Source organism: Coregonus clupeaformis, chromosome 40, assembly GCF_020615455.1.
Source record: "Coregonus clupeaformis isolate EN_2021a chromosome 40, ASM2061545v1, whole genome shotgun sequence".
In the NCBI taxonomy this organism is placed as follows: Eukaryota; Metazoa; Chordata; class Actinopteri; order Salmoniformes; family Salmonidae; genus Coregonus; species Coregonus clupeaformis.
Window position 1 is genome coordinate 3947876 of NC_059231.1, and position 12500 is coordinate 3960375.

Consider the following 12500-nt stretch of genomic DNA (forward strand, 5'->3'; position numbering starts at 1 on the left):
CGAGTACCGCTTCCTCCTGATTCAGCTCACACCGAAGACCTCTGCCCTGCTAGCACACGTGACCGCCCTCCCGAAGCATCTTACCAGTCGGCGCCACCTACAAGCTAGCTATTCGACGGCGCAAGTGTGGACACTTCATTCAGGCTGAGGAATGAGTCACACACATCCCCATGTGCTACATCAGCGCAGTCCCAACCCGGTGGGCACAAACTGGTTGAATAAACGTTGTTTCAACGTAATTTGTCAATGTATTGTGACGCAGAATCTACGTGGAAAATACATTGGATTTGTAAAAAAGTCATCAACTGTTGTTTTGAGGGTGTAATTTCAACCACAGGATTATGTCATCATGGCAATGTATTGTGACGCAGAATCTACGTGGAAAATACATTGTATTTGTAAAAAAGTCATCAACTGTTGTTTTGAGGGTGTAATTTCAACCACAGGATTATGTCATCATGGCAACCAAATTTCAACATAGACAAACCTTGTATAAAATATGTTGAATTTGTACCTTTAAAACAACGTCAGATCTTCAACATTATATCAACTTTCAGGAGATTTTTAAAAAACAATAGGCTGGGCACCACCTCCTACTGGAGAATTGATCTGTCTATAGCTAATCTTTGGTCTCCCATCCAGGGTTGTAATGAAGCCCAGCTCTGCTTAGCTGTGATATTTGTCACTGACTATTACCAATGTGCTATCGTGCAAATTATTGTTGAGAAATCTCTACTTAAACACCTTATAAATTGACTGTTGCTATCGAAGTCATTCTAAAGGGTAGGTTTAATAACAGAGCAAATTAAATGCAACCATACTTTATCACTCATGTATAATCAATGATGCTATTTAGGCCTACAGTAAATAGCATTTGCAAAATCATCAACAGCTGTTGTTTTAATTCAACCCAGAATTCAACTAAAAAATATACAATAAAATACGCCTAGGGTTTCAAGCTCTGGTTGATTTAAAGTGTAATGATATTTAGTGAAATTGAATTGTGTTTGGTTGTCAACGCAGCCGAATATCAACATTTGAAGGAGATTTATCTTCTGTTTGAATAGTACCATCTGTGCCACTGACTTAGTCTGGCTTTAATTCCAGTTTGTCTACAAATAAAATAATTGATATGTTGGATTCATGTCTCCATCTCAACCACAAATCTTATTTAAATAATAGGACTAAATCAAATCAAACTTTATTTAAAGCAGTGTTTCCCAACCATGGTACCCCCAACAGTACACATTTTCATTGTATCCCTGGACAAACATATCTAATTCAGCTCATTGGGGGCTCAATGATTAGTTGACTAGTTTAATCAGGTGTGCTTGTCCATGTAATGAATACTAAGGGAGAAAAATGGTGTAGATTCACAGAACCTTACAGTCCAGGGTTACAATAAAAATGTGTACTGTTGGGGGTACTCAAGGACCAGGGTTGTGAAACACTGATTTAAAGTACATTTCAAGTTTGATTTGATTAAGTGATTTAGATCTTTGGTTGAGATGGAGATGTGAATCCAACATATACATTATTAATTTGTAGACCAACTGGAATTATGGCAGACTAAGTCAGTGTTGACAACCATACACAAATTCAAAATCACTTTTGAAATACAATAAATAGCCTATTAACTTGTTGACAAATTAACACATTATATGTTAGATTCAAGTCTCCGACTCAAGCAAAAATAAATGTTAAAGAATGGGATTAAGCCAGTGGCTCAGATGGAACTATCCAAGCAGTACATACATCTCCTATAAATGTTGATATTTGGTTGCATTGTCAACCAAACACAACTCAATATTACTTTTGTAATACAGCAAATAGCCTAAAGTTAAGGCTATCTTACAAAATGAACGTAACATTCAACCTTAAAATGGGTAACACATCCCATGGTCACATTTTGAGGTTACAGTAACTATGAATTTCTTCTTATGTAATCATATAAAGCATGCATGTTAAATAAAGATAGCATGCATAGGTCGTCACAGGTCTGTAGAGATCTTCACAATTGCTTTAATAATTTGGCAGAATCTCAAACAGCATTGATCACTTGCACTATGTACTTTTAATGTAATCTCAACTACAATCCAGGTCATTTGGTTCTGCTGATGAAGCACAGTGATAACACATTAATCAGTTGTATAAATACAAAATATCTGACAACTTTTCTATGGTTTTAAATAGTTGAAAGCAAGTTGATAGGCATCTGGGTGACAACTAAACCAAAAATCAGACATTATTTTTGCATTGGATTTTGGTTGTGCTTTTAGATGCTTGAAAGCTTAGTGATGACACATTGGAAATTCAACTAACTTTTGGCTGTCTTTTTGAGTGGGTGAATATCAGTTGTAATCTCATTGTTCAACGTCTCAACCAAATATTACCCAATTCTCCACGTTGAAATGACGTGATGTGCCCAGTGGGAAGCCTCACACTCAATTATTCCTCGACCAGCATTATAATTCCAAGCCCCACATGGGAAGGGTTAATTAGAAAAGAGCTGGGAGAGCATGCATGGGAGCTGGGAGAAGTGCTGTACATTGTCAGTCATGGAGCTTAGTGCTCCTGTTCCACAGGAAGCAAACCTATGCATTGTTCTCCATCTACAGTATGTGAGAGGGCTCTTTATTTCAGAGGTACATTCAATAGGCAGGCACATTTTTTTTAACATCCCTCTAGAGTCCCTGAGAACAAATGAGGAGTCAGCGTTAGATCCTGCCTCGTTTAAGAGCTCAGATGAGCAGAAATGAAAAAAATCCACCCACAGCCCCAATTATCAGAAGAAAGAGACGCTCTATCGTCATTCATCTCATGCATGAGAGCTAATAACGTAGGGTGAGACGTAACAGATAAGGAAATTACATTTGCCACATGCGATCATTCATATCAGTCACAACATAACAAGGAAAAGGTCCATTCATTTTCATCTTTGTCATATCCAGATTGATCAAGAAGTTAGGAATGCAAAGTAGCTCTGTTTAAAGATTGCAATGTGCATAATTAACAGCAAATTGTCAAGGAGGGAGTGTTTTTGAGACTTGCAAAGTCTTTTGAAAGTGTCTTTCTTGAATCCTAAATCTGCATCACATCGAAAGGAATCACACATTTTCAAACCAAGATTATTCTCAGGGCGCACACCATTCAGGTAAACATTTCCTATTGAGCAGCACCTTGACATTGCTTTCTCCACATTAGTATTATAGCTCTTCATCCATTCACAGTCTCATCACTTGCCAAAAAGGACCAGACACCATATTGACTAGTCATCCTTTGAAATGTGCAATGGGATGAGAAATGTCCCAATGCCCTGGATTCCTGTCTGAAAAGACACACATAGAGACTACCATCATTGTATCCTGGTCTGAGACTCCATTACTCTACAGAGAGCTCATTCTCTCTCATCTTCTGTGTTTTGCAAAAAAGAACTGCCACGATTATTCATCCCTCCCCACAGACTGCAGACAGTATACCCAAATCTGCCCAGGCTCCAGTGCAGTCAGAGCAGAGCAGAGCCGTGTGAATATACTGGCCTCTCCACCCAGAGGGATCTTCTCCTCCACAAAGTCAGGGAGTGAAAACAGAAAGAAAAGGGTTGTAATTCTGAATCATTTATGGCCTTGCTTCAATGTCTCAATCAAATATTACCCAATTCTCCACTGCCCTTTCACACCTGGACAAAAGGAACACCTACGTGAGAATGCTATTCATTGACTACAGCTCAGCGTTCTACACCCTAGTGCCCTCAAAGCTCATCACTAAGCTAAGGACCCTGGGACTAAACACCTCCCTCTGCAACTGGATCTTGGACTTCCTGACGGGCCGCCCCCAGGTGGTAAGGGTAGGTAACAACACATCCGCCACGCTGGTCCTCAACACAGGGGCCCCTCAGGGGTGCGTGCGCAGTTCCTTCCTGTACTCCCTGTTCACTCATGACTGCATGGCCAGGCACGACTCCAACACCATCATTAAGTTTGCTGATGACACAACAGTGGTAGGCCTGATAACCGACAACGACTCAACAGTCTATAAAGAGGAAGTCAGAGACCTGGCCGTGTGGTGCCAGGACAACAACCTCTCCCTCAACGTGATCAAGACAAAGGAGATGATTGTGGACTACAGGAAAAAGAAGAGGACCGAGCACGCCCCCATTCTCATCGACGGGGCTGTAGTGGAGATGGTTGAGTGCTTCAAGTTCCTTGGTGTCCACATCACCAACAAACTAACATGGTCCAAGCACATCAAGACAGTCGTGAAGAGGGCACGACAAAACCTATTCCCCCTAAGGAGACAGAAAAGATTTGGCATGGGTCCTCAGTTCCTCAAAAGGTTCTACAGCTGCACCATCGAGAGCATCCTGACTGGTTGCATCACTGCCTGGTATAGCAACTGCAGCTTCATTAAATAGTACCCGCAAAACACCAGTCTCAAAGTCAACAGTGAAGAAGCGACTCCGGGACGGTGACCTTCTAGGCAGAGTTGCAAAGAAAAAGCCATATCTCAGACTGCTCATCTTAATATTTTATTTTTATTGGCCAGTCTGAGATATGGCTTTTTCTTTGCAACTCTGCCTAGAAGGTCAGCATCCCGGAGTCGCCTCTTCACTGTTGACGTTGAGACTGGTGTTTTGCGGGTACTATTTAATGAAGCTGCCAGTTGGGGACCTGTGAGGCGCCTGTTTCTCAAACTAGACACTCTAATGTATTTGTCCTCCTGCTCAGTTGTGCACCAGGGCCTCCCACTCCTCTTTCTATTCTGGTTAGAGCCAGCTTGCGCTGTTCTGTGAAGGGAGTAGTACACAGCATTGTACGAGATCTTCAGTTTCTTGGCAATTTCTCGCATGAAATAGCCTTCATTTCTCTGAACAAGAATACACTGATGAGTTTCAGAAGAAAGTTATTTGTTTCTGGCCATTTTGAGCCTGTAATCGAACCCACAATTGCTGATGCTCCAGATACTCAACTAGTCTCAAGAAGGCCAGGTTTTATTGCTCCTTTAATCAGCACAACAGTTTTCAGCTGTGCTAACATAATTGCAAAAGGGTTTCTAATGATCAATTAGCATTTTAAAATGATAAACTTGGATTAGCAAACACAACGTGCCATTGGAACACAGGACTGATGGTTGCTGATAATGGGCCTCTGTACACCTATGTAGATATTCCATAAAAAATCAGCTGTTTCCAGCTACAATAGCCTACACTGTATTTCTGATCAATTTTATGTTCTTTTAATGGACAAAAAAATTGCTTTTCTTTCGAAAACAAGAACATTTCTAAGTGACCCCAAACTTTTGAATGGTAGTGTACATATTACCTCAATTACCTCGACTAACCGGAGCCCCCGCACATTGACTCGGTACCGGTACCCCCTGTATATGGGGGCGGATGGTAGCTTAGTGGTTAAGAGCGTTGTGCCAGTAACCGAAAAGTCGCTGAATCTAATCCCGGAGCCGACTAGGTGAAAAATCTGTCGATGTGCCCTTGAGCAAGGCACTTAACCCTAATTGCTCCTGTAAGTCGCTCTGGATAAGAGCGTCTGCTAAATGACTAAAAAGTAAAAAGTATATAGCCTCGCTATTGTTATTTTTACTGCTGCTCTTTAATTATTTGTTACTTTTATTTCGTATTATTTGATATCGTATTTTTTTGTGCTTTTTTTGTATTCTTTCTTAATACTGCATTGTTGGTTAAGGGCTTGTAAGTAAGCATTTCACTGTTGTATTCGGCGCATGTGATAAAATTTTATTTTAGTTTGATTTGATTCACTTGTATTGGCATGGGGAGCTGCAAAGATGCACATCTAAATCATTAATTTTGTGAAAAGTAGACTTTAATGGTAAATAAATGGATTTCATAAAACTTTGCGAGGTTGGACAGTGAGATGATATCTGCCAGAAGAGAGCACAGCGGCTCTGTATTAATATTTTTTCTGAAAGCAAAAGCTTAAGAATCTGCATGTGCCTGTAGCCTTGAAAACTCCCTCACTGAAGGACAACAAGCAGCTGTAGCGTCTGCCCTCGGTACAACTTGCACTTTTCATTCTCAATAATCAATTCTTATCTGATTAAGTGTTAAGGTTATGTACACCACTTTGCCTCTATTTCATGTGTTTTTATGTTGTCTGGTCTTACATTGCTGCTGACTCTGACTGTGCTGGGGAGGGATGACTGGTGTGATGTTATTATTGATGCCGATGCTACTGCATGATTCTTGACGTAGTTGTTTCTCTGAGGATGAAAACAAAAACTCTGCTTTTAGTTGATGGCCTTAACACACATCATACGAGCCCAGGATCGAAAGGCCAGTGCTGACAGATTATCAATAAGACTATTATATGACTTGCCAAAGGAGATGACAACTTGAAAAAACAACAACTGGAAAACACAAAAACTGGAAAACAACAACTGGAAAAAACAACAACTGGAAAACACAACAACTGGAAAACAACAACTTGAAAAAACAACAACTGGAAAAGACAACAACTGGAAAAAACAACAACTGGAAAACAACAACTGGAACAAACAACAACTGGAAAAAACTACAAATGGAAAAGAAAACAACTGGAAAAAACAACAAATGGAAAAGAAAACAACTGGAACAAACAACAACTGGAAAACAACAACTGGAACAAACAACAACTGGAAAAGACAACAACTGGAACAAACAACAACTGGAAAACACAACAACTGGAAAACAACAACTGGAAAAGACAACAACTGGAACAAACAACAACTGGAAAACAACTGGAAAAAACAACAAATGCAAAAGAAAACAACTGGAACAAACAACAACTGGAAAACAACAACTGGAAAACAACAACTGGAAAACACAACAACTGGAAAACACAACAACTGGAAAACACAGGTTGTTGATTTCACAGTCTTGTGTTTTTTATTTTCAGTATCAACCCACTGGGCACACACTGGTTGAATCAACATTGTTTCCACGTCATTTCAATGAAATTACATTGAACCAACGTGGAAGAGACGTTGAATTGACGTGGTAATACATTTAGTTACTTTGAATGAAAACATTTCTGTATTTGTTTGCATAATAGAAGATGGTAACCGTTGTAAGAGTAATTGTTTTACAATGCTAATGACAAATTAACAATTAATATATTTTTTATCGCATCTAGGTCTAGAAGCGCTTTACATTGTATAGAAGTAACTATTGTTTATTCACTCACTGGTTCCTATAGCTACTGCTGTACATGGAGAAAAGGTTGTTCTGAACCAAACATTTCTTATTTTTCTCAAAACAAATCATTTTGGGGGCAGTGCTTTGTATCATACTGGTTCTACTCAGAAGTGCTATTTGCATAGATCTATGAATTGCCATAATTATGTCTTCCATAGTTTGTTTGTGGTCCTCTGTAGCTCAGCTGGTAGAGCACGGTGCTTGTAACGCCAAGGTAGTGGGTTCGATCCCCGGGACCACCCATACACAAAAATGTATGCACGCACGACTGTAAGTCGCTTTGGATAAAAGCGTCTGCTAAATGGCATATTATTATTATTATTATTTTTATTATTTATAGTAGCTTTGCCTTTCTCTTGTTGCCCTCTGCAAGTCAAGTGCTACCACATGGCAATGCTGCCATCTGGTGTATTTGTCTCTTACTGAGACCCACTCAGGAAGCCAGCACAACAGGCTTCAGTCTAAATACAAAAATATTTAACTAAATAGGATATCAAATGTAATTTGATAGATGGGTTGCATGTCATGGTGAAATGAATTGCAATTACACAATATCCTTGCTGATCACAATGGAAGGAATTTCCTGGGTGGCCTGCATGTTCTTCTTGATAGAGTCTGGTTTGATGTTCAGCACTCATCTGTTCCCATGGTGTTCTGCCCCAGCTCACAGCGGTTGAGTAATGAATCTCTTTTCCAAACATGTTTCCTTCACTTGATAGCTGGGCTGGGTTTAGCCGTGGGGATCCAGCACAACACATCTTAATGACGCAGAGAAGCGGCAGACTCCAGACTCCAGGATCCAGGCAGCTGGCAGCATCCTCCTGCTCTCTGTTGGGTTTACACAGTAAGCATGTGACTAAATGAGACGGAGTGGAATAAGGTCTAGTCAATAAGGAGTGCAACACTTAATGATGGTGGTTGAAGTCAGAGAAAACAGACAGCTGGTGTGTCTGTCATTGGCTAGTCTACTGTAGACCTGGGTGTTCTGTAACCCCGTCGTACTATCGTGAGTGTTGTTTATTGATGCGGTGCCAAGGCTTCCTCATCTTTCAAATCAAATCAAAGTTTTTTGGTGGCGTACACAGTTTAGCAGATGTTCTAGCGGGTACAGCGAAATGCTTGAGTTACCAGCTCCTAACAATGCAGGAAAAATCTTTCCTCTGCCATGACTTCCATCTGTGTGTGACTGTGACCAGGCAGGGTGGGAAGTTGGCTCTCTTCCTGCCACTGTGTGAATTATTCACACCGCCATTGTCAGAGCGGCCCTCACGTGTCAACAGGTGCACTAGAGGGGAGTGGAAGGGTGGAGGGGTGGAGGGGGAGTGGGACAGACCAGCCCTTATTTTCAGAGGTTGACAGATGGATCAGGTCAGCTGTCTGGTCTGTCTGCTCCGTGTGGTTCGTCTGCTGGCAGTCTGGTCTCAAACCAGACAGATGCTACATGGTGTGCTGAGTTTTACAATTAGGCTACCACAGACAACAGGTAAGGCGTGGATTCTTCGTCTTGATTTTCGCTTAATAGTGTGCTAAAAGCAGTTATTGTTCCTGTCGCTTTGTATGTTTGACAAAACTGTCGTTAATTACAGTAACACTCTAAACCAGCACAAGGTATATTCAGCACACAGTGTTTCAACAGCTATTGTTTTTAGACAGGGTAAAGTATCTGATGTTTGTCTCAGCCTTGTGGGAGTAGCGTTCACACAAACACTAACAAATAATTCAACGTCATATCATTTTTCAGGGTATGTTGCAAAATGTATGAGCCCTTGCTCTTTTATTTCTTTCAGCAACAGGATGGATTCATCCCATTGGTTCCTTTTCCTCATGTATGCTATCACTTTTCCATTGAAGAAAACTACTGCTTGCTATGACGGGTGCAGCTGCCTCACAGATATCAAATATATAAACTGCTCGGGTGGGAATCTCACCACTCCTCTTAGGAATGTCCCCCACAACACAGAGTACCTGGACCTGTCCAGAAACCTGTTGACAGCGCTCCAAGCAGGTTCCTTTGGAACCTTGTGGAGCCTGAGGGTGCTCCTTTTAAAAGAGAACAACATCAGCCATGTAGCTAACGGAGCTTTCTCTACCCTCCATCGGCTCAGGAGTCTGGACCTGAGCCGTAACCGCCTTTCTACCCTGGGGCCTGGCTTCTCCCTGGGCCTTGAATCCCTAACCGAGCTCCTGCTGGATCACAACCATCTTACCGTCCTGGAGAGTGGGACCTTCCACAGCCTGGACAGCCTCCAGAAGCTGGACCTGAGCAGCAACCTCATCTCCACAGTAAAACCCAGAGCCCTGGGCTCCCTGACAGCCCTGCGCCAGCTCCACATGGAGGGAAACCATCTCACCTCCCTGGGCTCCGGCCTCTTCTCCACGCTGCGCTCCCTGGAGGTGCTGGTCCTTCGGGGGAACCTGATCAGATCCACTGAGCCAGGAGTCTTCACCCCTATGTCTTCCCTAACTCTGCTGGACCTGGCCCTCAACCACCTAAGCACCCTGGGCTACAGGACCCTGTTGAGCATCCACACCCCCAGCCTCCACGTCCTGTTGGAGGGCAACCCCTGGCACTGTGACTGCGACCTGCAGAGGGTGTTCAGGAAGCTTTCCAGCATCCACAGGATCTTCCTGGATGACTACCAGGAGCTGAGGTGCAGCCAGCCCACCGAGCTAAAGGGCAGGTCCATGGGAGAAGTGGATGATGAGCTGTGTGTCGGAGAGACCGTGACGGTGCTCATTCTGACGGTCACCGTGGTGATCACTGTGGTAGCTGCCATTATCATGGCGGAGAAGAACAAGAAGAATAGCATGGCCAAGGACTGGGAGGAGAGCGTGGGGCTGGACACCTACTGTGACAATTACAATTAAGGCTGTCACCTCCGCATGACACAATAATGAAAGCTCACTGCACCTCAGCTCCCAATGTAGTTAAAGATCTGATTAACGTCGTGGATCGCAAGCAGATTTTCTTTGATAACTATAACTATCCTCAAAGAGATTAGCCCTCTTAGTTTGTAGAATAGGAAATCTTGTATCGATTCCTTATATAAGGCAGTGAAATACTTTTTTTGGCAAGTTACTATTTCGCTGTGACAGTTGACATGGCCACCATTAGGGGCAGGATAACTAACCCACTGCATGCCATATGACTGTACTTTAGGAAGGCAATCATTACAGTACAATAAGAGAAGAGTTTACAAGTGCAATGTGTTTGGTGCTTGACAAATTACAATCATGCATATTTTATGTAATAATTGCCTACACCTCAAAATGGCAATGTTGATACAGATATCCTTTACAGTGCCTTCAAAAAGTATTCATACCCCTTGACTTATTCCACATTTTGTTGCATTACTGCCTGAATTCAAAATGGATTAAATAGATTTGTTCTCTCACCCATCTACAAACAATACCCCATAATGACAAAGTGAAAACGTGGTTTTAGAAATTTTAGCAAATTTATTGAAAAATAAATACAGAAATATCTAATTTAGTACATAAGTATTCCCACCCCTGAGTCAATACTTTGTAGAAGCACTTTTGGCAGCGATTACAGCTCTGAGTCTTTCTGGGTAAGTCTCTAAGAGCTTTCCACACCTGGATTGTGCACCATTTGTGTATTTTTAATATTCTTCAAGCTCTGTCAAATTGGTTGTTGATCATTGCTAGACAACTATTTTCAGGTCTTGCCATAGATTTTCAAGTAGTCAAAACTGTAACTCGGCCCCTCAGGAACATTCACTATCTTCTTGGTAAGCAACTCCAGTGTAGATTTGGCCTTGTGTTTTAGGTTATTGACCTGCTGAAAGGTGAATTCTTCTCCCAGTGTCTAGTGGAAAGCAGACTGAACAAGGTTTTCCTCTAGGATTCTGCCTGTGCTTAGCTCCATTTCATTAATTATTTTTTTCTCCTGAAAACCTCCCCAGTCCTTAACGATTACAAGCATACATATAACATGATGCAGCCGCCACTGTGCTTGAAAATATGGAGAGTGGTACTCAGTAATGTGTTGTATTGGATTTGGTCCAAACATAACACTTTCTATTCAGGACAAAAAGTTTAATGCTTTGCCACATTTTTTGCAGTATTACTTTAGTGCCTTGTTGTAAACAGGATGGATGTTTTGGAATATTTGTTATTCTGTACAGGCTTCCTTCTTTTAACTCTGTCATTTAGGTTAGTATTGTGGAGTAACTACAATGTTGTTGATCCATCCTCAGTTTTCTCCTATCACAGCCATAAAACTCTGTAACTGTTTTAAAGTCACCACTGGCCTCAAACGGATTCCTTCCTCTCTGGGATCTGAGTTAGGAAGGACACATGTACTTTTGTAGTGACTGTGTGTATTGATACACCATCCAAAGTGTAACTAATAGCTTCACCATGCTCAAAGGGATATTCAATGTTTGCTTTTATTAATTTTACCCGTCTACCAATAGGTGCCCTTCTTTGCGAGACATTGGAAAACTTCTCTGATCTTTGTGGTGGAATCTGTGTTTGAAATTCACTGCTCGACTGAGGGACCTTACAGATAATTGCATTTGTGGGGCAGAGAGATGAGGTAGTCATTCAAAAATCATGTTAAACACAATTATTGCACACAGAGTGAGTCCATGTAACTTATTATGTGACTTGTTAAACACATTTTTACTCCTGAATTTATTTAGCCTTGCCATAACAAAGGAGTTGAATACTTATCGACTCAAGACGTCAGCTTAAAATTTTTAATGAATTGCTAAATTTAAAAAAAAATACTTTGATCCACTTTGACATGATGGGGTATTGTGTGTAGGCCAGTGACAAAAAATGTCTATTTAACCCATTTTAAATTCAGGCTGTAACACAACAAAATGTGGAAAAAGTCAAGGGGTGTTGCAGTTGTCCATCTGTCTTCGCAGTTGCTTTGGCAGTGAACTCCATTATAATTAAAAAGAGTTGTTTTGGCAGTGAACTCCATTATAATTAAAAAGAGGAAGAAAGAGATGCAGGTGGAGTCATTTCTATTAACCAACCATGTACTGTATAATGCATTAATAATAAATGTATAATGCTTTTTATTTAAATAAACCGTGTCATTCGAGCCCTGGATGCTGATTGGCTGAAAGACGTGGTATATCAGACAATATACCACGGGTATGATTCAAAACGACTTGTTTACTGTTCTAATTACGTTCTAACCAGTTTATAATAGCAATAAGGCACCTCTGGGTTTGTTGTATATGGTCAATATACCACAGCTAAGGGCTGTATCAAGGCACTCCGTGTTGCGTCGTGCAGAAGAACAGCCCTTAAC

General features: G+C 41.3%; 1 protein-coding gene across 1 annotated transcript; it reads left to right on the forward strand.

Moving 5' to 3' along the window:
• The first annotated feature begins 9031 nt into the window (after nucleotides 1-9031).
• Nucleotides 9032-10075, forward strand: LOC121554916 (leucine-rich repeat-containing protein 15-like). The gene has a single exon (XM_041868625.2). The coding sequence runs from the start codon at nucleotides 9032-9034 to the stop codon at nucleotides 10073-10075; it is 1044 nt and encodes a 347-aa protein (XP_041724559.2).
• Nucleotides 10076-12500: the final 2425 nt, after the last annotated feature.